The sequence below is a fragment of the Geosmithia morbida genome, assembly GCF_012550715.1.
Source record: "Geosmithia morbida isolate 1262 chromosome Unknown scaffold_3, whole genome shotgun sequence".
Classification (NCBI taxonomy): domain Eukaryota; kingdom Fungi; phylum Ascomycota; class Sordariomycetes; order Hypocreales; family Bionectriaceae; genus Geosmithia; species Geosmithia morbida.
Window position 1 is genome coordinate 682,508 of NW_023336190.1, and position 25,040 is coordinate 707,547.

Genomic DNA, 25,040 nt, shown 5'->3' on the forward strand with positions numbered 1-25,040 from the left:
GGATGGGAACGGTTCAGTTCAGGGAAGCAAGAGATGGTGCGATATTAGATGACATATATAATGGTACCGATACTCTGCATACCACCACCACCACCACCACCACCACTACTACTACCACTACCACTACCACTACTACTACTGCTGCTACTACTGCTACCACTGCTACTACTGGTACCACTGCTACCACTGCTACTACTGCTACCACTGCTACTACTACTGCTACTACCACCACCACCACTACTGCTACTGCTGCTGCTGCTGCTGCTGCTGCTCCTCCCTCGTAAACGGTAGCATCGCCACCTCTCTCTACTATATCCTCCTCGATTAGAGAAGCTTGACCGAATCCATCTAGCCGATGCAGATAGATTTCGACTTTCGTATAACCCCTTAGCCTGTGATGGCACGAGACCTGCTGCAGAGGTGCGGTCGCGACGCTCGTAGCCAGTTCATACCTGCGTCGCAAGCGCTAGAGGGGGCGAGAGGCAGCGGGACGAGAGGCAGCGGGACGAGAGGCAGAGGGAGAGGGCGAGGGCGGAGGTGGCGACAGGCGACATCTACATGTAACTGGTACGATTCCAGGGAGCTGGCCAATAGATGATCTGTCCGCCAGTCTAGCATCGACGTAATTGCCTCCTCCATCGACTCCATCGGACCTGTCGACGGCTCTGCAGCGGCCAGCACTGACTTGATTTCATTCGTCTGCGGCTAGTAACGATGCAGCCGTTCATCTCGTACCGGTACATGTGCGACTGTTGCAGCGTTGCCATGGCTATTCCAACGGGGGGCTCTATGTGCCATCGACATGACGTCGATGCTCCCGACGCTTCCCTCTCCGTCCATCGCGACTCCCATGGGCTAGCAGCACTGCCACAACTCTCTAACGCACAGCGCACAACGCCGCCATGACGCTACGCTTCAAAGCTTTAATATCGAACTCGTCGGCAATCGTCCTTTCGGTCCGAGGTTTCCCACAGCGGGACTGGTTGCTCACGCTATTCAGAGAGGCATTTTTTTTGAGGGGGGTTCCTTTTCTTTTCTCTTTTTCTCTTCTTCTTTCCCCCTTCTAGATGTTGTGTGTTTTACGTGTTGAGGTGCAAGCACATCTCATGGAACTAACAGCAACCGTACGTGTCGAGACTTGCACTATTACAAGTAATAATTGTACGGAGTACCTACCTACTAATACTAAATATCAATACTACATATCGGTACTAATGATATAGGCTCCCCCAGCTGAACTGCGCGTTGGCCCCTCACCAAGCACAATCTGGTTGGTTGCCATATCCACATTCACATGTATTCCATCGGACCAGGCAGCGGTGAAAAAGCACAGACAGAATCAGCGCCGTGTAGTGTAAAAAGTCGTATTGCCTAAGAACAGAGCCCCGGGAAAGGCTATCAGTTCCTAACTGATATCTACTACTACTAGTACCTGATATCCAAACGTCATAGACGAACGTGCTGGTCTGTCCGCCGAACAAGACCAGAAACAATGCCTGAGCTGAACAGGAACAGAGCGTATCCCACACCAGGCATTAGGGTTTGAATCCCAAGACTACAGCAGCACCTGCAGCATCACAGCCGCCACCAGGACTGCCACGCTCACCGTGACACCGCCCGCACCAGCCTCGATCGGCACAGTCGATGTCGGCTCAGCGTTGGAAGCAGAGCCGGTCCACGCTCCGGTGCCGCGAAGGGCAGTGCCCAGGGGCACGCCCGTCGCCTCGCTCTGGGGGTCAGAGTAGGTGGCCTTGCCGAGAGACCCGATCGCGTAGGCTCCGCTGGCGGCCACGGTGGTGTAGACAACCTCGCCAGTCTGAGTGCCGGGACCTCCCGAGCTGCCAGGGTTGGCGTTGCTGCCAGGGTCGGAAGAGCTGCCAGAGCTGCCAGAGCTGCCAGAGCTGCTTCCGGCGTCGAGGTTGCTTCCAGAGTTGGAACCGGAATCGGAAGAGCTATCAGAGTTGGGGTCGAGGTTACTTCCAGGCTTGGAAGAGCTACCGGCGTTCAGAGAGCTGCCAGGGTTGCTGCCAGAATCGCTTCCAGAGTTGGAAGAGCTAGCAGAGTTGCTTCCAGAGCTGAAAGAGCTGCCAGGGTTGGGAGAGCTGTCAAGGTTGGAGTTGGAGTTGCTTCCGAGGTTGGAAGAGCTGCCAGGCTTGCTGCCAGACTTGCTCAAAGCTCCGCCGGTAGACTTGTCTGGCTCGTCCGACTTCGAACCCGAATTCGAACCCGAACCCGAGCCAGAGCCGGAACCAGACCCCGAGCCATTGTGCACAGCAGAGCCCGTGTCGATGGCACCGGCAGCAGTCTTGATCACCGTCATCGTCGTGGCAGCAATAACCTCGTCGCCGGTCTCAGTAACGGGGCAGACGGTCGTAGCGACGGGGAACACCTCGGTGACCGTGTAGGTGTACTGATCAGCCTTGCAGTCGGCGTAATGGGGGCAGGAGGTGATGGTGCGTGTGACCGTCATGTACTCGGTCCTGGTGGTCATGCTGACGAGGGCGGCGGTGATGGTCGAGTCGGCCGTCTTGGTGATGACGGTGGGGTCAGAGTCCGAGTCCGAGCCGGAGCCGGGGGACTTGGTAGTGGTGGTGGTGGCTGAACCGGAGCCGGTGTGAGACGACTGGGTAGTGGCGGTGGTGGTAGAGCCAGATCCAGGACCAGAACCAGCGCCAGATCCAGATCCGGGGTCAGATCCAGGGGCGGATGTGGTGGTGGCTGGATCAGTCGTGGTGGTCGTCGTCGTAGAGTCGGAACCAGAGCCGGTGCCAGAGTTAGAGGACTCGGTGATGGTGGTGATTGAACCAGAGCCAGCACCAGAGCCAGCGCCAGCGTCATCGTCAGATCCAGAGGCGGACGCGGTGGTGGTGGCGGCGGCGGCGGCGGTGGTGGTCCCAGAGTCGGAGCCAGAGCTAGAGGACTTGGTAGTGGCGGTAGTCATTGAACCGGAGCCAGGGTCAGACGTCTTGGTGGTGGTGGTAGTGGTTGTGGTGATGATGGAACCAGAGTCGGAACCACCGCCACCGCCAGCCTCGGATCCAGAGGCGGAAGTGGTGATGGTGGCGGTATCAGTCTTCGTGATGGAGGTGACACCAGGGAGGGTGACGGTGGGAGTGAAAGACCTAGAGGTCATGGTGTTATTGGACCATGTCACGGTGAGGCTCAGGCTGGTGGCCCTCCTGGTGGAAGTGGACGTCTCGCTGGTGGAGGGGCTGGTCGCCGAGGGACTGGTGGTCGCCGAGGGGCTGGTAGTGGTGGTAACGGGGGTGGCCGAGGTAAGCGAAGGATAGACAGTAGGGGTTGTAGTGGCCGTGCGAGTGGCGGTGGTGGTCGTGGTCGGCTCCGGGGTTGTGTACGTAGCGGTGGGAGTGCTGGTCGTCGTGGTGGGAGTGCTGGGGATATCGTCGCAGCCGTACTGGAGGGCGTCGAGGGCAGCCTGGTTGTAGGTCTTGCCATCCTCGACATTGTCGGCGCCGCGGCTGAGGTCCCACAGGGAGAGGCCACCAAAGTGCGCCCTGTCCGAGTACTCGCAAACCAGATCCTTCATGGCCTCGGGAGTCATGTAGCCGGAGCCGGCGGAGTCGGAGCTGGCGGGCAGACCGATGTAAAGCTTCGCTCCGGAGCTGGCGCCACGCTTGACCTTGTTCTTGTAAACGGTCGTGGTGTCGCTCTGGGAGATGACGTCCTCCCAGTCGTCGTAGTTGAAGGCCTCGCCGGGCAGTCCACTGTCGACGGCGTCGCAGTAGGGGTTGTTGTAGAACTGGATGAAGAGCGCGTCGAAGGCGACCTGCTGGATCATGTCCTTCATGTAGAAGTAGGTGTCGCTCGTGGGGCACTGAGGGGCACCGGTGATGAGGATGGAAGAGTCCAGGGTACGCAGCCTGTTTATCATGGCAATGTACGGGCCATTGTCTGCGCGGCTCGTGTTAGTTGGGTATCCTTCTTGATTATCGGTCCATAGTGGAATAATGATGTGAGATGGTTGGGGGAGGGTTGTATCCTTACCAAAGCTGGCTTCAATGTCAAAGTCGAATCCGTCGACGGAAGTGTGCTCAGTGTCGCTGGTATCAAAGGGACGGGGGCCAGTCCAGCTCTCATCGTAAGGGCCGAAGGCGCTGTAGAGGAATTCGGCAAAGGACTCGCCATCATCGTCGGTCGTCACCTCATAGTTGCTGGTGGAACTGTACTCTCCACCGATGCTGAGCAGGATCTTGACGCCCTTCTCCTTGCAGTAGGGGATATCCTGCTTCATCCAGTAGCAGTTGCTGAGCAGAGACGACTCAACTCCCTCATCGTTGTCGTAATAGCCAGCCCAGCAGTGTCCAGCAAAGTTGGTGCCTGGGTAGCCCGAGGGATCATTCTCGGGAGACTTGTTGACGAAGGAGAGGGTGATGTACTCAACACCCGTGTCACAGTATGTGCGGAGACGGTCTGAACCATCTTGTCCCTGCACAGCACCAAACTTGTGTGTTAGAACCAAGGACGAGACATGTCTTGTGTAAGGGAGAGAAGAATATCAAAAACATACCCAGTAACCATTAAGACCACCATAAGTGCTAACAGAGCGGGCGGCAGCCATGGAAAGCGACATTTCTTTTTGTAAAAGGAAAAAAAGGATGTGTTTTTTTTGGTCGATTTTCTGTTCCGTTCTTTCCCTTTTCTTACTTTTTCTTTCCTTACCTCCTTGCCTGTCTATCTGCCTTCTCCTCCTGAAATTTGGAGTTCTTTGGGGAACGAATGGAAGGGGCCGAAGCCTGGATAAAAGCGAGTGAAGTGGCTGGTAACAATCCTGAAAGAATGAACGCAGGACAAAAATGTCTGCTAGTCGCGTCTCCGTAATATGGTGCTACGAAGAAGGAAAGAATGAAGGAGTTGAAAGCGAAGAAGGGGGGAAGATAAAAAAAAAGGGGGGGGGGGAGGGTATGCTATTTTGCCTCTTCCGGGGCAATGACACGGATCATCCAGTCTACCAGCGGTCAGGCAGATGGGACAGGATCAGTAACAAGACCATCAACGGTCACTAGCCTCTATGTAGGCATGAGAGGTATGGTGAAGTGAACCACGGTGCGTCAGGGCCCGGTCCGGCGACTTCCCGTTCGAGACGAGGCAGACCATAGCACCATTTAGGAGAGCATCGACGGACACGACGACACAGCGACGCCACCAAAGGGCACGGAGTCATGGTCCCGTGCATGAACGGCAATCTCCTATATCGCCTCTCTCCCAGGCACCAGAGGCGTGCAAGGAGAGAACGGTGCTTACTGTAAGCCTGGAAGCGTGACATGGTAGCTGATCTGGTGTGGGAGGAACGTGTGCGAGCGAGGCGGGTGGTCTAGATGCAGGGCTAGCAAACGACGCCAATTCGTCTGGGAACGAAGGCCGAGAGTTTATTGCGTGCCGTTGGCGCCGACTTTGCCAGCATGTCGGGGGACTGTAAGAATCACGAGCGGGGCGATCGAAGTCTCTTGAAGAGGATGGGTATTGCCTGGTAGAGACATAAAACCGTTCTCTCCCGTCCCATTCTGTCTCATTTCAATTCCTGCCGAACATGTAGTGGACTGAGGGGTAAAGACAGCCTGTGGGAGGAGTCGAGATGTCGAACGGTGACATTCATTCTACCTGGACAAGTAAGAGGCGTCATCGTAGGTTAAAGCTCCAGGTGCAGGCGCATACGGCTTGATGGGGATTGTGCCTGCGCGGCTGTGTGCCGTCGTCGCTGTGCTGATCAAGGCACTTACTGGTAGTCAGAGTGGTGATGGGAACAAGAGTGACAACGGATTGTGGATGCGCGTGTTGGTGGATATCAGCAGGGGTAAATTACGGAGCAATATCTACTACGAGTGGGTCAGGACTCGATAAGTCAGCAAGGACCTGCCTATATATATATATATATATATATATATATGTAGGTAATATAATACAACCCACAGACGTGCCCAAATAATAGGCTACTATGGGTAGCTACTAATAGCTGAGAGGGGCAGCGAGGGGCAGCGAGGGGCAACTGGGGGCTAGATCTCCATCGACCAGCCGATAGCTGCAGGGGTTCCCCTCTACTGATAATATTGATGGACAGTGCCTACTCGTACATGTAGCGACCTAGCCTGGCGGACAACCTCCATCGATTGACAATACCAATACTGCTACAGCCTATGGTACCCCGTAATAATGCAGGTCGGTGAGCACTGACCACTGAGCAGGGGAGACTCTGAGGCGGCAGGATACGGCGGAAATACCGGTGGAAATACAAGGCATTAGCAATATTGTCGGATTGTAGAAAGGTGCTGCCCAGTTCCTGCCGTTTCCAAGGCTGACGACTTGAATATAGAAGCACGAGAGCGGATCTCGGCTGTTTCCTAATTTGGTATTACTTGTCTTGACCAACATTATTTGCATGAACTAGCCAGCGCCACTGTCCCTGAGTTCCTTCCGTTTCTTCTTCATCTTTCCCTCCCTTTTTTTCCCCCTTTCTTTTTCCGTATGGTCACAATATACGACGTACGCAAGGGTGCGAGTTGGTAAAACCGGCAACAACCCATCAGCCAGCCCTTAGGCATCTAGACCGGATTACACCCTACAACGAGCAGTGAATCGTAATCACAGAAGTAGCAGTATTGCTATCATTTCTGAGACACCAGCACCAGTAGAAACCGCCTAGGCCATCCATCGAACCACCTTTGAACTGCCCCTAGGACCTGGCGGTTATCGTTACGTTCCGACGCATGACGACGTACCTTTCCTGGTCAGATCAGCCATCAGCCTTGCCATGGCATGTCATTACTCGCTAAATACGTGGTTGGCTATAATATCGATACGTCGTATTTACCGCAACTTATGTCAATTGCCGTCACTGCTGTGAGCCTAACACACTCGGTCACTAGTATTACCGGACAGTTCCAAGTTCCAACTGATGACAATGACCCGGAGAGTCATTAATCCTCTGAGTCGTCTCTCGGTACCTTCCGAAACACACGTGGAAGCCTCGCCACCAAAAAAAAATTCTACTCCCTGTTTCTCGGCATGTACATACCGCATGAACATCTCTCCTTTTCTTCATCCAATTTCTCCATCTGATGAATTGAGGCCTATTCTCCTATTCTCTGAAAGGGGATTCTTCAGTCTCTCCCTTATGCTTGCATGCCTAGAGATAGGATGTGTTGGACATGATCGTGCCTCCAGCACGTCAACCCTGTAAGTGTGAAGTCATGGAGTACCAGGGCCGGCTTAGTTCAATTTTCCCTCAGCCATTGGCCGTGTCGCCACCGACGATACCAAGTTGCCCGTCTACTGGTATGTGGCCTTAAAGAGGCCTTGCATTGAAGTCGTGAGCACTCATGCAACAGCTAGCTGTGGCTGGTTCGGTACAGGGCGGGTTGGTGCCGCGGGGAAACAGGCCGTCATTGAGTCATTGACAGAGACTGAATACAGGTCCCAGGAACCACCCTCACCCCAACGATTTCCATGCACGGTAGTTTCCGTACGGAAGTTTCTGCAGCGGCATGCACACGTCCTAGGGCTTTCCTGGGTAGAGCACATACGTGTACCGAGACTGCAGCAGTAGTGATACGCTGCAGAATAGTCGGATGGAAACTAGGTTGTACAAGCAGCATGTTTCCCGTACACGATGTCACGTCTTTCCGTCCAGGCCGTGTACCTGTATATATAGCCCTATTCTTCCGTTATTGAGTTCCAATTTCATATTTTCAGATGACGCCAGTCCAGCCAATTTCCCCGGTCCAAGGTGCATGCATGTGCATCTACAACAGCACAGCACGAGATCGACGATTCCATCTAAGCTGTGTCCAGTACAATGACCTCGGCCTCCGCTTCTCCGATGCTCTGAATAGCCAACTTGTCACCGGCATTGACCTTTTCCACAAACGCACCGTCTCCCTCGCCCAGTTCCGCTTCCTCCCTCCCGTCGATCCTGATCTTAGCCTTCCCACCCTTGGTCATGACGAGGTGAACGTACACCTTCCTCTTGGGCGCCAGCCCGGCCTCGGCACCAACAAGCCACTCAAACCCGCCCCCGGGGGCGATGATACCCGCGCCCATGACGAAGTCGGCATGGATGGGTATCGTGTCGGGCAGCGTGGGCTGAGCCTCGGCCTCCTGCTGGGCCGTGGCATCCTCCCCGGCCTTGAGGGGGCTGAGGATAGGCACGAACCGCTCCCGCTTGGCCTGCTCGTCAAAGTGCCGGGTGTGGTAACGCGGCTTCAGGCCGTTCTTCCAGGGCACGGCCCAGATCTGCAGGAAGTGCACCGTGTCGGAGCGGTGCTCGTTGAACTCGGAATGAGCGATGCCCGTCCCGCCCGTGGTGAACTGCACGTCCCCCCGGCGCATGCGGTAGAACTTGTCAGTCTGGGTCTGACCCTCGCTGCCCTTGGCCAGCATGGAGTCGCGGTGCGTCAGCTCCCCGGACAGGATGTAGCTGAAGATCTCGAAGTTGCGGTGCGGGTGCGTCGGGAACCCGGTCTGGGCCTTGACGCGGTCCTCGTTGAGCACGCGCAGGGCGCCGAAGTGGGTGAAGTCGGGGTGGTACCATCCTGCAAAGGAGAAGCTGTGGTACGTGTTAAGCCAGCCGTGGTCGGCGTGGCCACGGTCGCTGGACCGGTGGGGCTTGATGCTTGCTGTGCGGAGTGAGCTGTTCATTGTTCTGACCGCTCTGCTCATGAGGCCTTGTTCTTCAGCGATGCTGTTATGGTTGTTGCCGGAGGTGTCTGTGTTCGTGCGAGCAGTAATAGTGGTGATGATGCTGGTGGATGGCTTGATAAAAAAGTGTGTTACTGCCGAGATGAATACGGCCAGCAGGGCAGATGCCAGAACGAGGCGGTTCATATATATCCTAAACATACGAAGCAATTCGGCAGGTAGGAATGAGGTGCTGCTGACCCATTGTTGAATAATTGTTATATATATCGATACATGGCAGCCTCATACGCAGGGTACCTGGCCGGAAATGGGAGATGATTCTTCAGCGTCACATAATGCTGACAATATCCAGATGCCGGGAGGGACAGCCAATTGTCGAACAGCAAAATATAAGGGCTTTAGCGCCAAACCTGTTTTGCGTATCCACATGTCATTCTCAGGCCCTCTAAGCACCTAGGTAATCACCCGTAACAGTTCTGTTGAGCTGTTCACGACAATTTCTATACTAACAGTGCTACTAGGTAATCATACATGTGAATGCCAACCAATGTTAGCAATACGATTATCCATACTGGTATTAGTGACGTCGTACGATCAAAATGCTGGTCCTACCCATGTTGCGTGGCTTATACCTATTAATATCGAATTGTATCTTCGTGGCGGTAATAATAGGTGCCATGGCTCGTAGAATAGTGGTGGCACAGACGGGGAAATTGGTGTTAGCATAGCACAGGCTATCATATGTATTATTACAGCATAATACCCCTGAGCCCCCGATAAGGTACGATAAGCAGAGCCTAGCACAGGCTGCACAGCTGCACAGGACATCCATGCCCCCAGCTTTCCCCCCCTCCCTTGCGCGGTAGAATCAGGGGGGGGGGAGGAATGGCCCACTGAGCTCTATCCCACGAGATCACGGTCTGGGGTTCACGAATGATAACGCTGATATGAATGAGAGGACTTTTGGGGATCAATCGAGCGCATGCAGACGTCAATGGCACGATCGGGTCATTTCTAGTACAGTTTTGGGTGGTCACTGCCCAACATTGACAATATGAGAGTACTGTACTCGCGCACTCTTACTCGTAGTCAACGTACACCCACGTACACCCACTGTACTGGGAGAGGGGACAGAAGGTGAGAGAGAGCTTCTTAGTTTTATCGTCGTGTATCGTTGCCATTGGTATGGCGGTGTGCCGCGGAGGGCGGGGACCCAGTATACCACCACCAAGTACGGGACACGGTTGTGCTATGAACACGGTGGACTCAGGCAAACGCAATTTTCGAGCCCTTTCAAAAAGAAAAAGAAACACCAACGTAAACCGATTCTAGTAGGGTTCCTCTCTTCTTACCCCCCTCTCTCCCCCGATCAAAACGTACACATACACACAAGCCGAAATTTCAATTTGTGTAAAAGACGTACGTACGTCGCCAGCAAACCCGAAAATGGCGCCCGAGCCACAGCTGGAGAGTGATATTCACTTCATCGAGACCCCGCCGGCAAAGCCGAGCAAGTTTTCCACGGGTCAGGACTGCGGTGTCCCCGTCACCGACGTGAGTACCTCCCCTCTTAGTTTTCTGAGCAGTCCTTCGAGACTGCCATCTTGGCTGCATCCCCTCAGAGCACGCAGCAGGTCGATGTCCTGCTTTGCAAGAGAAGACTTGCGTGTTTGCCTATGTTGACGTTGATTGCCCTGTCCTGTAGTTCCCCACCATCAGCAACTCTCCCCTCCCGGCTGAAGGTGCTGGCGCCGAGAGCTTCTCCAACATCCTCCTCGGCATCGTCCTCTTCGGTGTGCCCTACCTTCTGTCGCGCCTGGTTGGAGGCGGCATCAAGACGACAATCTTCTTCGCCATCTTCACGCTGATCCCGACGCTCATCGCCTTCTGGGCCTACACCTCTCGCTTCAGTCCTCGCGTCAACGACGCCGTCAAGCTTCCCGGCCGCCCCATCGAAGAATATGTCACCTTCAAGGACGCTGCCGACAAGGCCAAGTACAGCGGCCGCACCAAGGTGCCCATCCAGACCTTTTCCGAGATGTACATTGAGGGCAAGGCCGACTTCAACGGCGACACGCTGGACGTGATGGAGTACCGCCACGACTGGTCTTCCTTCGCCTTCACCGTCGACCTGTTCAAGTACATCTTCTTCACCTTCGGTCCCGACGTGCTCTTCCACTCGCGCGAGCAGGACATGGAGCAGATCCGCCCCAACTACGACTCCGGAAACGACCACTACGGCTGGTTCCTCGGCCCCCGCATGATCTACACCAGCGGTATCATCTCCGACCCCACCCGCGAGGAGACCCTCGAGGAGCTCCAGGACAACAAGATGGCCGTCGTCTGCGAGAAGCTCGACCTCAAGGAGGGCGAGACCATGCTCGACATCGGCTGCGGGTGGGGTACCCTCGCCAAGTTTGCCAGCGTCAACTACGGTGCCCGCGTCACCGGCCTCACCATTGCCGAGAACGGTGCCGCCTACGCCACCGATCAACTCCGCCGCGCCGGCATCCCCGAGGAGCAGAGCCAGATCCTGTGCATGGACTACCGCGATGCCCCCAAGAAGAAGTACAACAAGATCTCCCAGCTTGAGATGGGCGAGCACGTCGGCGTCCGCAAGCTCACCGGCTTCTTCCGTCAGTGCTACGACATGCTTGAGGATGACGGTGCCATGTACGTCCAGCTGTCCGGTCTCCGCCAGGCCTGGCAGTACGAGGACTTCATCTGGGGTCTCTTCCTGAACAAGTACATCTTCCGTGGTGCCGATGCTTCCACCCCGCTCTGGAACTATGTCAGCTCTCTTGAGCATGCTGGCTTCGAGATCAAAAGGTAAGGGAGAAGAGCCCCATGCTAGCATCCCCCCTCGAACTCTGAAATCTCGGACTGACAGCCAACAGCGTCGACACCGTCGGTGTTCACTACTCTGCTACCCTCTGGAGGTGGTACCGGAACTGGGTCGGCAACCGCGACACCGTCACCGCCAAGTTTGGCCAGCGATGGTACAGGGTGAGTCTACACGCGATGCATACATACCCCCTCTCTCTATCTGATCAGTGGCTGATAAAGATCATTTCCCGACTCAGATCTGGGAGCTCTTCCTCGCCTGGTCCGTCATCGCCTCCCGCCAGGGTAGCGCCACCTGCTTCCAGATCCTTGTCGTCAAGAACCTCAACAGCACCCACCGTATCAACGGCATCAAGTCGCAGTTTGGCCTCAGCGGAGCCCTGGCTGCCAGCAAGGCTGCTGGCAAGTCGTCTCTGGCCAAGTAAGCTGTTGTGGGTCTTGCCTCCCCACCGATTGTTTGTGTGTGCATACTGTTAGCTCCGAGCATGACTATGATGCCACGGTATGATGTGTAGTCGTATGACTGCGCAAGCGGTATGACGACGGGGCATTTCGTCAGAAGAAGGGGAAAAGAAATCCCGCCAAGGTGGGTGACTCGGTCTCATCTCTCGATCGAATCGAGTGAGGTGACGAGAGAGGGGTGACGAGAGAGGGGAGGATATTAATGATGAGAGGGAGCGGTTAGGTTGCGCAGGGTTATATGTAACCTGTCATGCGCAACCCGAGAGTGATTAGATGAGAATAGACAGACGGCATGGCATGTACATGTAGTCCCACGGCAAAAGGGCCTGGGGCTAGACAAACCGACACTGTCAGGGCAGAGAGTATTATTATCATAGGAGCGGTATGTACGTATACGAGTTCTCAAGGGCAGCCGCCTTTGCCCCTGGTCCCTAGCCAGCATCTGCGACTTCTTTCCCCTTGAGTAAGTAGGAGGCCCGAACGTGTGACAGCGGTCCCGCTTCCGAGGGACGGCAATACGGTGACGGCGCCAATACATGTGATACTCGTATGTCGGATGTGCGCGTGGAGCCTGTTCGAAATACGAAGGGACCCCAGCCATCAGCCACCAGCCACCCGATAAAAGATGGGCTCTGAACCACGCGTTTCGGGGAAAGGGACTCAAAAGTGGGTAATATGTGGCGCTCCTTTTTGCCAGCTGGCGGGGACCCCTGACAGCAGACCGGTTGGGCTTAGCGTGTGTGTTAGGTAATATAATAATGCTCCGTATGTATCGTACTCGTAATATTACTGTAGTGGAAGCAGTGCTGTATTACTTGTACAGTAGGTATCTAATGCGGATTACTCGTAGGCTATAATAGCAGCGCTCAATTGTTTGGCACACAAGGAAAGTTTAGCAACGCTGTCTAAAAAGCGGGTAGCACCTTCCTTCCCACGATGGAAGCATTCCAGCGCATAGAGAATGGTCAGACAACTTCAACGCTTGAATATTCAACATCAACAATCTCATGATGCTTCACCAAATGATACATCTACAGATATTCATCTTCGCCATCTTCTTCACACCAACTTTTGGGCTGTCCCTGGGGCCCCCCTGCATCCCTCCGCCATGACCCTTGTCCGTAACCCCTGCAACGGGCCGTCACATCGGTGGCTGGGATTTGGCCTGAGCTTCAACTTTTCTTGCGTCCAGCCTTCAATATTGGGCTCACATGGGCCAGCCCTCGGTTTCCGCAGACGCTTTTTAATGGACGGCCACCCAAAAAAAAAAAAAAAAACACACAATCTCACCTTTCTTCTGTCCTGTCTTGCATCGTGCCCACCACCTCCATTAATCGTGGTCGGCTATTATAATACTTGCTTTTGCATACGGTATCTGTACATGCAGACGGGAAGAGCTTACAGTAAGGGCATACAGTCTCAAAGGATCAGTCAGCGAGCATGAACTCGAATTCTTACAGCACCGCCCCGAGTACGTCCTCTCTCTTTTCTTCTTATTCCTCATGTCATATAATAAACGATGCTGACCCAATTATAGCTGGGGCGGACTCTTATCGGTACAACCACATCAACCACCACGACACTCACACTCAGCCTGCACCTAAACCCTCATCATCACGATACCAGCGGAGTAGACACCATTCAGCAGACAGCAGCGTCTCGGAAACCGAGCAGCAACAGTCGCTACTGCAGAACAGCTACGAGAATCCTTCTTCTTCTGCTCAGCCCAACCACAACTCGGCTCCCTCGCCCGCCGTCCGCTTCAACGAGGCACAGCTCGCCATGTTCTCGGCCCAGAGCGCCCCCATGGCCGGCCTCAAGGACGAGCTCACCCTCGCCGCCGGCAAGGTCACGCCGGGAGTCGACGACACCCCTCACATCCAGTACGCCATTGACGCCCTCACTGGTAGGCGTCGCGGTGACGACGACGAATACGACGAGCTGGACCTTCAGGATGCCGCCTTGGGCCGCCAGCAGCAGCGGCGGCGACGCTTCCAAAACTTCCAGCCTGCCGGAGAATACCAGCCCGTCGATCAGGCAGTCACCCACCCCGACTCCCCGCTTCGACAGCTTCCTCCCCTCACCCGCGAACGCACCCCGACCACGAGCCACCCGCCGCCCCTCGTGATGCCCGAGACGGTGTACGGCAGCCCCAACCGCATCGGCCACCGCGCCAGCATCAGCGAAACGACCTCCCTGCCACGCACCCCCGTGTCGCAGGACGAGCGCTTCCGCCCTCTGTCACCCGTGTCGACGCGCATCATCACCCCCTTCTTCCCCGCCGAACAGGGCGAGGGTGAGTACCAGCAGCATAGCCAGCAGTCTCTCCCGCAGCCCATCGCCGGCCCCTTCACCCGCTCCGTACCTGCCCGCGCCGGCCCGGACATGTGGGTCCCTGTCACCCGTAACATGCGTGACAACTTCTACCCCAGCGAGGCCGCATACCCTCCCCTGACGTACAAGCCGCGCCTCCTCCGCCCTTACTCCTTCATCTTCTTCATCTTGCTGTGCCTGGCCATGGTGGCCTGCCTGATCACGGCGACCCTCTACTCCAACAGCCACGATGGGCTCACCCCTTACAGCGGCACCATCTACTCGGGCACCTACTTCCTCTTCCGCATCCTGCCGCAGCTCGTGGCCGCCCTGATCCTGGTGTATGCGCAGGCCGTTGCCATCACGTCGCAGCGCATCCTCCCCTTCGCCAGCATGGCCAGCGAGGACGCGCGCGACCGGTACCTGTCGCTGTTCCGCAACCTGTACCCGTCTAGCCTTCTGTGGCCCCGGGGCGTCTCCTCGGGCCCCTGGCAGGCCGCCGTCTTCAGCGTGGTCTCGTGGCTCGCCCTGTTCACCGTGCCGCTAGCCAGCTCGCTCTTCACCTGCATCCTCGACGGCGAGGTGTGGACGTGGGCGCCAGTAAGGGGCATCGCCTGGACGCTGGTGGGGCTGTACGCCGTCATGGCCGTTGCCGGTGCGGTGCTCATGGCCTTCTGGCTGCGCAGGTGGACGGGCCTCATGTGGGACCCGCGCTCCATCGCCGACGTCGTCACCCTGCTCAACCGCAGCAACACGACGGACGGGTACGCGGCCGCCGACGGTGCCTCCACGACACGCTCCCTGCGCGACCTCCTCCCCTCCCGCTGGCTGGACCGCCTGGGCTACTGGCGCACCGACGGCGACCACACCGGCAGCATCTGGTACGGCATCGGCACCCCGGGCACCTTTGGCGACCGCGAGGCCCACCTGGTCAGCGAGCTCATGGGCAAGCGCATCAGCCACAACACCTCCTCGTCCATCGCGTCCGACGACGTGCCGAGCACGGGCGCCTACGCCCGGAGCTACGAACACCTCCCCGGCTTCCTGCGCACGGGGCCCATCCTGGTCTTTGCCGCCACCTCGGGCGTCCTGCTTGTGGGTCTGATGGTGGTGTCGTTCCTGCCCCAGACGCAGCTGGACAGGGGCTTCCTCCCCAAGCTGTCGGCCAAGCCGGTGCAGCCGGGTGCATTCTCGGCGGCCAACTTCCTGTACAGCTTCGTCCCGTCGCTGCTGGGCATCGTGCTCTTCCTGCTGATCCAGAGCCTGGACCAGGCGGTGCGCGTGGTGCAGCCGTGGGCCGAGCTGACCAGCCCGTTGGGCGGCGTGGCGCGCAAGTCCATCCTGGCCGAGTACGCGGCGTGCTGCCACCCGCTCGAGGCGACGTGGCGGTCGGCGCGCGTGGGCCACTGGCGCGTCACGGTGCTGTCCCTCGTGGCCTCGCTGTCGGTGGGCATCCCCGTCCTCGCAGGCGGCCTGTTCATGGCCCTGACCACGGGCTCCGGCCGTGTCCGCATGTTCCCCAACATCCCCGTGTACGGCGTCCTGCTGGCCCTGCTGTTTCTCTACGTCGGCAGCGTGACCATGATGGTGCCTCGGAGGGACGGCTTCCGCCTCCCCCACGCCGTCACCTGCATTGCCGGCCTGGTCAGCCTGTGCACGGCCGACGAGCTCACGCGCGACGCCGCCTTCCGGTCCGTCCGCTCCCGCGCCGACCTAGAGGCCCGTCTGGGCGTCGACAGGGATGCCGACCTGCGCGAGGAGAGCGTCTGGTGCTTTGGTGTCGTGCCGGGCAGAGACGAGCAGAGGCTGAGCGTCAGGAGGCTACGACGGTTCACCGAGAAGATGCCGCTGTATAGGGATCATGCTACTTCCATGGTCTGATCATGTCCCTTTCTCCCCTACACGACGACACAACGACGACGACCATGTTTTATAAACGATTACCTCTTTTTTCTTTTTCTTTCACGCCCGGTTACCATGATGATGACGATATATAACGCGTCTTACACTACATGATCTGCTCGACACAACACAACGAACGGTACAAATGTATACTACGACTTTTTTTCTTCTATATATACGGTGTTTGGATTTGGGATATCAGCATTATTAGCGTTTTTCTTTTCCTTCAGGATGGCTAGCATGATGTGAACATGTTTTCAAGCATGACACACTTGGTTTCTTTTTTTCTCAACTTCTTCTCCATATGGGAACACATTTTAGATGAGGCCAATATAGCATAGAACGGTCAACACGGACCATGATAATCCATCATTCTGTATCTGGTGCGGATCTTTCAAACACATCAAGGCAGCACTTTTCTGCCCTCTTTTTTTTTCCTCTCTCGGTTGAAGCAAGACCAGAAGTCAGTCATTGGCCGATGATAGATCGGGAGTCCAAAGGAAAGGAACCTAAAAGGACAGAACATATATCAATAGTCATATGTTAATAGTTGTTTGCATCAGGCTGCCAAATGCGGCCGGAAGAAGGGATAACCCGGTACCGGGGTTGTTGCCTCAGGATGACTTGGCAAGCATATATGTTACTATCACGAAGAGAGTCATCCTAGAAAACAATACAACTATCGATCATCACAACCGCAAAGGCTCTTCTTGAAGAAGGAGCTGATGCACCTGTGATATCGTACGGTGAAGATAMAGGAAGAAAAGACGATACCAACAATAGTACATGGAGGACATGAGAGGGATCATGATAGCACACGCCCATTGTTTTTACCTTCATATCTCCTTTGCACAGGATTCGTGGGCATCTAACTGTCTTCCTTGCCCGTATAGGTATTACATGTTTCAAGAATTGAGTGTTTTTTTTTTAAAAAAAAAAAAAATATAGCAGAACGGAATGTAGTGCAGAGACGCGTCTCGAGCTCCTAGATCTGATCTTTTTTTTTAACTTCCCCCCCAAGTCCCAGGACATCCCGGTAACCATGAGAGAAGTGACATTACTCGTACGGACAATACGTGGAATGCTCCCGGGGGGGGGGGGGACAGCATGTGGGAAAGTAGAGTTACCGAGGGGAGAGTGAGAGTAGCAACCCGTTTGTCTCGGGTCATAACAAAAGTTCAAGGCCTCCCTCCCTTAGACAAGATTTTCGAATAATACTACCGGGGGGTTCAGGGAGAGACAGGTATGCAAAGATGGGCTCGCCTTGTTTTGATTCACCCGCTCCAGTAAACAAACCATCGGCTTGGTTGGACGGGCATCGTGGACGCCGTCAAAGTTTACTCGTATCCTCTTCAGCAGAATAGACAAGATGGTGAGGAAGGAAATGGTGAAGCGTAAAGTTCAATGATACAATATACACGAATAAGTCCTGTTGATCCCATCGTCGAAAGGGGGATAATACACAGTAGGAAGAAAACAACATGACATTAAAAAGAGGGTTTTCAAGACTCCCCCCATTCGTGCACGATCTTTTACTAGTTTGAAGAGTTGTGAAAGAAGAAGAATAAATAAAAACAGAGCAGAAATTTTGACGTAGAGTCATGGTCGAGTTGGTCGTGTAAATGATTTTTGCGAGAAAAATGAGTGTCGGGGTCGGGGGGGTTGCGACATTAAGCATTAAACAAGACAGAAATGCGTAAAAAAAGAAATAAAAAAAATGAGCGTATGCGTCTTTGTGCCAAAGAAAGAAAGTTTTTTGAGAAGGTGTGTGTGTGAGTGTGTGTGTGTCTATGAGAGAAATGAGAGAATCAGAATCAACGACTGCGACGTCCAAGCATACGACCAAAGACATCAGCGCCAGAACGCTTCTTGTCAGCAGTACTGTTGGTGGTAGTGGCAGACGAGCCAGCACCAGGACCGGGAGCCATGAGGCCCCTCGTAGGCGAGGGGGTAGTGAGGCCGCGACGCCTACCGCGAAGGTCAATGTCAGGCTGGGAGTGCTGGCGCGAGACCCTCCGCACGTCACTGGTAGCGCGCTTGTGGAAGCGGAAGAATGACCGACCGCCTCCGTCGTCGTCCGAGTCGTCCTCGAAGACGGACTGCGGCTCGGGGGAGGGCGTGATACCCGCACAATGCTGCTGGCTCGACCTCTGTCTCCGCTGCTGCTGCTGCTGCGGCGGCGGCGGCGGCATAGTAGCCGGCGACAGCTGACCCGTTGTGGTGGCGGATTCGAACGGCGTAGGGGGGCGGTCGGACACGGACGTCTTGGGTCTGTGCTGCTGCCGGTACTGCTGGTGCTTCATCTCTATCGAGTCGAGGCGGCAAAGAGTCTTGGAACTCTTGGGACGACGAAGCAGGAGAGCGGCAGCGGCGCTACCGCCACTGCCGTTACCGTTGCTGCCGGCACTGCTGGACTGGTGATGCTGATGCTGCGCCTTCGACGAAGGCTGGCTCTCCGCTGTGTCGGGACGGGGATGACCGCCGCCGCCGCCGCCGCCGCCGTCGCCGTCGCCGCCGTGAGATGTCTTGGGGCGGGCCATCTCCCCCGAGACCTGGACGGGACGGATAGACGCGGCCGACTTCATGGACCGGAGGTTACGGTCCGGCTTGTCGGAACAAGGTGGAGGAGGAGGCGGCGGAGGGATATAGTCCGCCAGCGAGGGCTTGGACTTCTTCTGGCGCAGCTGGGTCTTCATCTCACGGTGGTGCTGCTCGAGGAGGATCTTCTCCTGGCGGAGCTGCTGGCCCACGTCGCGCCGGTCCTGGCGGTCCTGCTGCTCCTTCTGGGCCTTTCTCTGGGCGCGCATGCGCTGCTCGTGCTCCTTCTGGCGCTGCATCTGGATGTGAGAGTGCAGCTGCTCCTGCACCTGCTCCTCCGACTCGAGGGTCTGGCCGTGACGGTAACCCATGTACCGCTCCGACAGGGGGCTGGTGATCAGCAGGTCGGCCACGTGGGACGAGAGGTGCGTCGAGGTCATGTTGGACGAAGATGACGACGACGACGACGGCTCATGCTGCTTGAGGCACGGTGAGAGGAGGAGCCTCTCGTCCGGACGGGGTGGGCGCGGAGGCTTCTGGGGAGGCTGGGGACGAGAGCTCTCCCATGACGGCGTGATGGGCTTGCGGGCCGTGGGGATGGCTAGAGGCTTGGGGAAGGGAGGGTAGTTTGCTGCAGGGAGACGGGCGCGGGAAGAAGGAGGAGAAGACGAGGACGAGGACGAGGACGAGGATCCGTTGCCGGAGCTGCGTGACGACGGCCTCTCCGCCGCCGCGGGACGGTGGGGCGTGATATCGGTCTGGGCACGGTGACGCTGGTGCTGCTGCGGAGAGGGGATCAGGGCAGGATACTGCTTGCGAGGGTGGGCGAGAGCCTGGCCGGCTCCGCCGTCCACCTTGACGGCGACGGTCAGGCCGTGTCGGTCTCCGGCGCTCTTGGCGGGTGAGTCGGTGCGGCCGCTGCCGATGCCGCCACACATGTCCTTCTTCGCAGGGTCGACGTCGTGGCCGCGCTTCTGGTCATCCGGACGCCAGAAGCTGTCCCACAGCTGAGCGGTGTGCGCGTGGTACTGGTAGTCTTCGTCTCCCGAGACCTCGGAGTCGGTCTTGTCATCTATAAGTCCTGGTGTGGAGGCTTCTGATCCCAAGGATGAACGGTCCTTGTTGCCGCCGCCGACGCTGCTGCCATTTCTGTGGCTATTGTATCCAACATTGTTTGTTGTCGTGGTTTTGTTTGCCTTTGAAGTGTTGCTGCTGTTGCTGTTGTTGCTGCTGTCTGATGGATGGGGATAGTTTCCGACTGGGTAATACTTTGACACGAGGGTCAAGTCGACCAATTTTCCGGAGCGCTCCATGGTAGATGACACGGTTGACAGCGTCTGTCAGGATATCACATGGAGGGGAGATTTGATGATGAGGGCAGTTGATTCCTCTTCCGATCGAGAACAAAGGAAACTCTGGCAAAGGAGAAAAGGGAGGGGAGCTGCGGTATGATATACAAATAATGTCGGGAACTGGGCCTGGAGTCTGTATCCAGTTCTTCCTTTGCTGCCACTCGCTCTTCCTGATCTGGCCGTCGTCTGAGACACAAACTTGACCACACCCACTTCTGGGTCGCCTTCTCTTCTGTCAAGCTACACATACACACAAGGGTGAGTGGATGGTGTGATGAGGTGTGTGTATGTGTGTGTGTCTCGTTAGTGACAGAAACTTGTCTCGTTCCCACCCCCCCCCCCCTCCATTCTTCTTTTTCTCTCCCGTTCTCCACATCCATCTTCCGTAGCTCCCTGGTTTGTAGAAGAAGAGCATGTATTGTGTGTGTGGGATAGTAAAGAAGGGTGTGTGTGTGAGGTAGGAGGGTGTGTGTGTGTGTGTGTGTGAGAGAGAGAGAGAGAGAAGGAGACATTCCTATGCCGAGGGGCTCAAGGGCGTAAACAATCTCCACCTTGATTTTGGTCTGGAGCGTTGCAGTACTTGCTTCTCCTGCTTCTCTCCCCCCTCAACTGGCATGCAGGAGGAGGTTGGTGTAAGTCCAGGCCGCACCAACATATGACTCTTCTTCCTCTGATTACGAGAGTAGTATATGGTACGAGTAATAATACTATAGCTCGCATGACTTTCATTCCCGTCCACCAGCCGAGATGCCAGAAAGAGCTCTGATCCTTCTCTCTACTGTTTCCTTTTCTATAGTACAGCCTTTGCTTCCGATCTTTGCTCGTGAGTCCATGTCATCATATGTTTTGCTTTCTTTTTTTTCCCTCCCGGACATCTGACAGCAGCTGTGTTTCTCTCTCTTTTCTTCCCTTCACTCTCTTGTCCGACATGTCTTCTATAGTTCCATCCCTCGTATTCTTCCATGATTCCCACCTTGCACTCCGTATTTATTAGACTCTCAGCAGGTTTTCCTTTATATCTCTCTCTTCCTTTACCGTGATAGCAAATGAAAATGGAGAGAAAGAAGGGAAGAAGAAGAAGCAAGGGCAAGAACACGGGCATACACTAAACCCATGTTTGTTGTGGGTTTCCTCTGGTGCAAGGGGGTTGAGAAGAGAACCAGAAAGGGAAGTCCATCACTCCCTTCCTAAGCAGCAAACACAGACTATTACCACTCGTGCATATTGACATGCCTCTATGCATGTTCTACCACCAAGGGATAATATAGGGACAATCCTGTCATATTCTTCTTCCCCTATCCTCACATACGGGCATAGTCGTCCATCATGCTATCCATTCTCTTTCTGTCAGTCGACGGTAGAGGGCCAGGGTGTTGAAACAAGGGGGTGGTAACCCTGGAGACGAGGGGTGAGAGTGTTGGACCTGATTACTATTACATGAGATGATACCGTCGGTCGGAAGAGATCTCATCAGTGATGGTAACAATCCTTCTTTTCTTTCTCTCGGGTGCTACGCATCTCCTCGTAACTGTAAAGGTGCGGACGGCCTGGAATCTTCTGGATTGTGATGCATGTCGAAACAGACATTGCTCACTCCCCAACAACGGGTAGGGAAGGGAAGGACAAAAAAAAAGTGAGAGAAGACAAAAAGAGAATTAAAATAAAAAGGACAGAGTACGCTCACAATTCCAAGGTATTCGGATTTGGAGGAAACTTTACCATGCCTCGAGTCTCCTTCTCTTGCCAATGCTTGCTTGCCTTGCCTCGTGCTGGTCCTCTGGGATCCCGACCGATTAGGGATGCATATTGCATATTGTGGGGTGAGACACGCCTCCGCGTCAGCGGCGGCGCGCGAACCTCTTCTCGCAACTCGTCCCAAAGACATGGGCCCCAAGTCTGGCATGACGGGGTAGAGCTTGTCTGTGTGTGTGTGTGTTTGTGTGTTGTGTGTGATCGGCACTCGGGATTGCCAAGTTGTTTCTGTACCTACGTATGCACGGCAGCACAGCCCGTCCAGAAATAAGAAAACGGCTCGGGAAAGAAAACGAAAAGTGATAGGTAACAACGAGTTGGTGGCTTTTGTTTCCTATTTGCCCGTATCTATGTGTGTGTGTGTGTCTGTGTGTGTTTGCGCTCTCTTTCATCTTCCTGAAATGTACATGTAGGCAAACAAACCGTTTGTCTTGTAAGCAAGCCATGATATGTTATACATCATCATAATCGTCCGTCCTTGTTGCTCTCGTTGTTGTTGCAACTATCAGTTCACTATCATCTCTCTCTCTCCCCCTCTCCCCCTCTCCCTCTCCCTGCTTATCTTCTCTTTGGTTACCTGTACAGATTACAGTAGCAGCGGAGATAGCTTACCACCCCCTTGGGTTCGTCTGTCTGTCTGTCTGCTCTTAGCTTCGTCTCATGATGGATATGTAGTTTGTGGGGAGTGTCATCCGTCGTGGGGACTTGAGATGTGTGAGTGTGAGTGTGTGTGTGCATTACTGCCACTGCTGCTGCTGCTGCTGCTGCTGCTGCTGCTGCTATTACTACGTACTGTTAATACTACTGCTACGACTCTACATCGTGTTCCTTCACCTGGATCACCCGTAGCTGAGACGAGTCACGACAATTTAAGCGCGTCCGAATGTTGCACTGGACGGCGATGCCGCGAGACAGCTGTCTCCGATGGTCGAGGGAGAAGGGACGTATCAGCGGGACCCGACGTATCATCAAGGAAGGGAGACGAGCAAATGAAAGTGAAGAGGAGGAGGAGGAGGAAGAGAGACAACAAATGAATCAAGCGTAGCTGCCGAGATGGTGGACAAGACTCTTTTCCTCTCTACGTATTGCTTCTCTGTCTCTCTGTCTCTCTGTCTCTCTGTCCAGTATCTCTCTGTCCAGTATCTCTCTGTCCAGTATCTCTCTGTCTAGTATCTCGTTGCAGATATGATCGAGTCAGTATATGCAATATTGAGCTATTGCATGGCAATATCCCGTCGCGACTCGTACACACAAACTTTTCTGGTAATATCCGCTCTGCCGTTTCATCATTCCCATCTCATGGTGCATCGATATGTAGTATCATCGATGTGCAGCATCATCGATATGTGGTATCATCGATAACATCTACTCAACAGTCACTAGATGATACTCTGCATTGCTCGTACATTAGTCCCTGCCATCAGTCCCTGTCCGTGTGTTCCCCGTGTACATGTACATGTGCTGATCGGCTGCCCTCCGTGGTGGTCTGTACGTAGAATACGCGTGTGTACATGTACTTATGAAGGCCCCAGCGCGGCGACAGCAGAGTCTGAGATGATGCACTTGTGATTTCTCTGTCACATGCATGCGCATCTGTGCTCTTGTATTCGGCAGACAGGCACGGGGAGAGAAGGAAAGGAGAAGAAGGTAGGAGGACCGTATCCCGTAGACTATAGTGCTGCTGTACTGTATTGTACGACAGTACCAACAAGACTTGCTTCTTCTGCTCTCTCCCCCTCTCTCTCTCTCTCCCTCTCCCTCTCTCCCTCTCTCTCCCCCTCTCTCTCCACTCTCATTCTTCTACTCTTGGGCCATCTTCCATCGGTAAAGACAGAGAACAAGGTTCTGGCCGTTCGCCCTTGCAGTTCGCATCTGATGGTTTGCGCCGACTCCTCTAAACAACCCCCTCCCCCCCCCACACACACACACGCACATCCGAGTAAAAAATATATTTTAAAAAAAAAGTATTAATAAAAAGAAGAAGAAGGAGAAAGAGGAGGGAGGGACACTAAAGAGGCGTTGATGAAACGAGCTCATAGCCGGTCAAAGATGAAGACGATGGAAAGGTAACAATAAAAAGAGAGAAGAAAGAAGAAGAAAAAATAGCCGTCAATACCCTAGAATGTTCCCATCTAGGCCAGGATGGATGTGCATTTTGTATGTGCATTCTGCATATGTGGGGAGGCTGGATGCCCCGTCTCCAGTTCTCGACTCATGGCATATCGATACTCGGCTCGTGTCGTCGGACCGCACAGGCCGACGACGCGGCAGCCAGTGCGCTTACCCTATAGCGGGACATCCAGCTTCTCGGGGTTGGGGTGGAGGACGTTGGAAGATGAATGAATCAATATAGATATATGTATGAACATGTATATGATAGTGCAGGCATGACGACAGGGTAGAGATGAGATCAAACCCATCACAGTCGGTCGTGCCAAACCGCCTAACCGCGGAGCCGAAGATTGGCTGACGATCACAACGGTTGCAGTCATCGTGGCACGCAACAGCTCTCTCAAGCATCGACGGTGGACCAGGCCGTGGCATACATGTACGACAAGTATTCCGGACAGAGGGACCGGGCGGATGACTCGAAAGTGATGACGGTGATGCTGATGAGAGTGATGAGGTGATCATCTGGATTAGCACGGATAGATGGATCTATTCCGACGTTATCTCGGGGAAGAGTAACATCCGACTTCTGCGTGAATCGGGATCGCACTACGGATATATGTGAGGAGCATCGACGATTATTCCTCGCACTCTTCAATCAGGGACAGGACAGGAAAAGGAAGGATCCGGAGGGAAGGACCCGGAGGAAAGAACTGTCCAGGTTTGGTAGAGCTTTGGAGCTTAGACTGTATTCTGTATTATTATTATTAGATAATATCAGCTCAGAGATGATGCTAGAGCAGGTGCGGTTAGTAGGTGTGGCGCCTGCCCTCTACGATATTAATAATATCACTGACAACGCATCATCGGCCTAGGCATAAGCCACGGGCCGTCGACGGCCTCTGCATCGAGCGAGTCGCCATCGTCGATGATAGCGCCCCGCTACCAAGGGTATACGGATTGGTGGTAGTATAGTATCATGGCTGATATACCAGTTAGTCTTGTCAGTATCGTCATATTATTATTAGCAGCTATCAGTTCGAGCAGACGAGTGCGGTAAAAGGAAATAATCACCAGCGATACATACCGTAACTCCTCTCTCCGGTGGAACCCCCC

General features: G+C 54.8%; 6 protein-coding genes across 6 annotated transcripts in view; 3 read left to right on the forward strand and 3 right to left on the reverse strand.

The window, feature by feature from the left end:
- Positions 1-1,555: 1,555 nt before the first annotated feature.
- GMORB2_5152 (chitinase) lies at positions 1,556-4,591 on the reverse strand (the record flags this gene model as incomplete). The annotated part of the gene is made up of 4 exons (XM_035467126.1): positions 1,556-2,598; positions 2,668-3,912; positions 4,006-4,462; positions 4,529-4,591. The coding sequence occupies 4 exons, from the start codon at positions 4,589-4,591 to the stop codon at positions 1,556-1,558; spliced, it is 2,808 nt and encodes a 935-aa protein (XP_035323138.1).
- A 3,200-nt stretch (positions 4,592-7,791) lies between these two features.
- GMORB2_5153 (uncharacterized protein) lies at positions 7,792-8,652 on the reverse strand (the record flags this gene model as incomplete). Its single annotated transcript, XM_035467127.1, has 1 exon — positions 7,792-8,652. The coding sequence occupies one exon, from the start codon at positions 8,650-8,652 to the stop codon at positions 7,792-7,794; it is 861 nt and encodes a 286-aa protein (XP_035323139.1).
- Positions 8,653-10,098: 1,446 nt separating this feature from the next.
- GMORB2_5154 (sphingolipid C9-methyltransferase) lies at positions 10,099-11,921 on the forward strand (the record flags this gene model as incomplete). The annotated part of the gene is made up of 4 exons (XM_035467128.1): positions 10,099-10,206; positions 10,358-11,481; positions 11,550-11,658; positions 11,736-11,921. 4 exons carry the CDS (start codon positions 10,099-10,101, stop codon positions 11,919-11,921), a joined length of 1,527 nt encoding a protein of 508 aa, XP_035323140.1.
- Positions 11,922-13,419: 1,498 nt separating this feature from the next.
- On the forward strand, positions 13,420-16,152 carry GMORB2_5155 (Protein of unknown function (DUF3433); the record flags this gene model as incomplete). Its single annotated transcript, XM_035467129.1, has 2 exons — positions 13,420-13,429; positions 13,496-16,152. Coding segments are annotated over 2 exons (2,667 nt in total), but the record flags the coding sequence as incomplete, so codon positions are not given.
- Positions 16,153-17,987: 1,835 nt separating this feature from the next.
- On the reverse strand, positions 17,988-24,307 carry GMORB2_5156 (Wiskott-Aldrich syndrome protein; the record flags this gene model as incomplete). The annotated part of the gene is made up of 4 exons (XM_035467130.1): positions 17,988-18,315; positions 18,436-19,851; positions 23,185-23,206; positions 24,232-24,307. The coding sequence occupies 4 exons, from the start codon at positions 24,305-24,307 to the stop codon at positions 17,988-17,990; spliced, it is 1,842 nt and encodes a 613-aa protein (XP_035323142.1).
- Positions 24,308-24,903: 596 nt separating this feature from the next.
- GMORB2_5157 (uncharacterized protein) overlaps positions 24,904-25,040 on the forward strand; it is a gene marked incomplete at both ends in the record, with an annotated part of 4,678 nt that continues 4,541 nt past the window's right edge. Inside the window, one exon of the mRNA XM_035467131.1 lies at positions 24,904-24,918. Within this exon, the coding sequence (XP_035323143.1) occupies positions 24,904-24,918 (15 nt within the window). The remainder of the gene's footprint in view (positions 24,919-25,040) is intronic.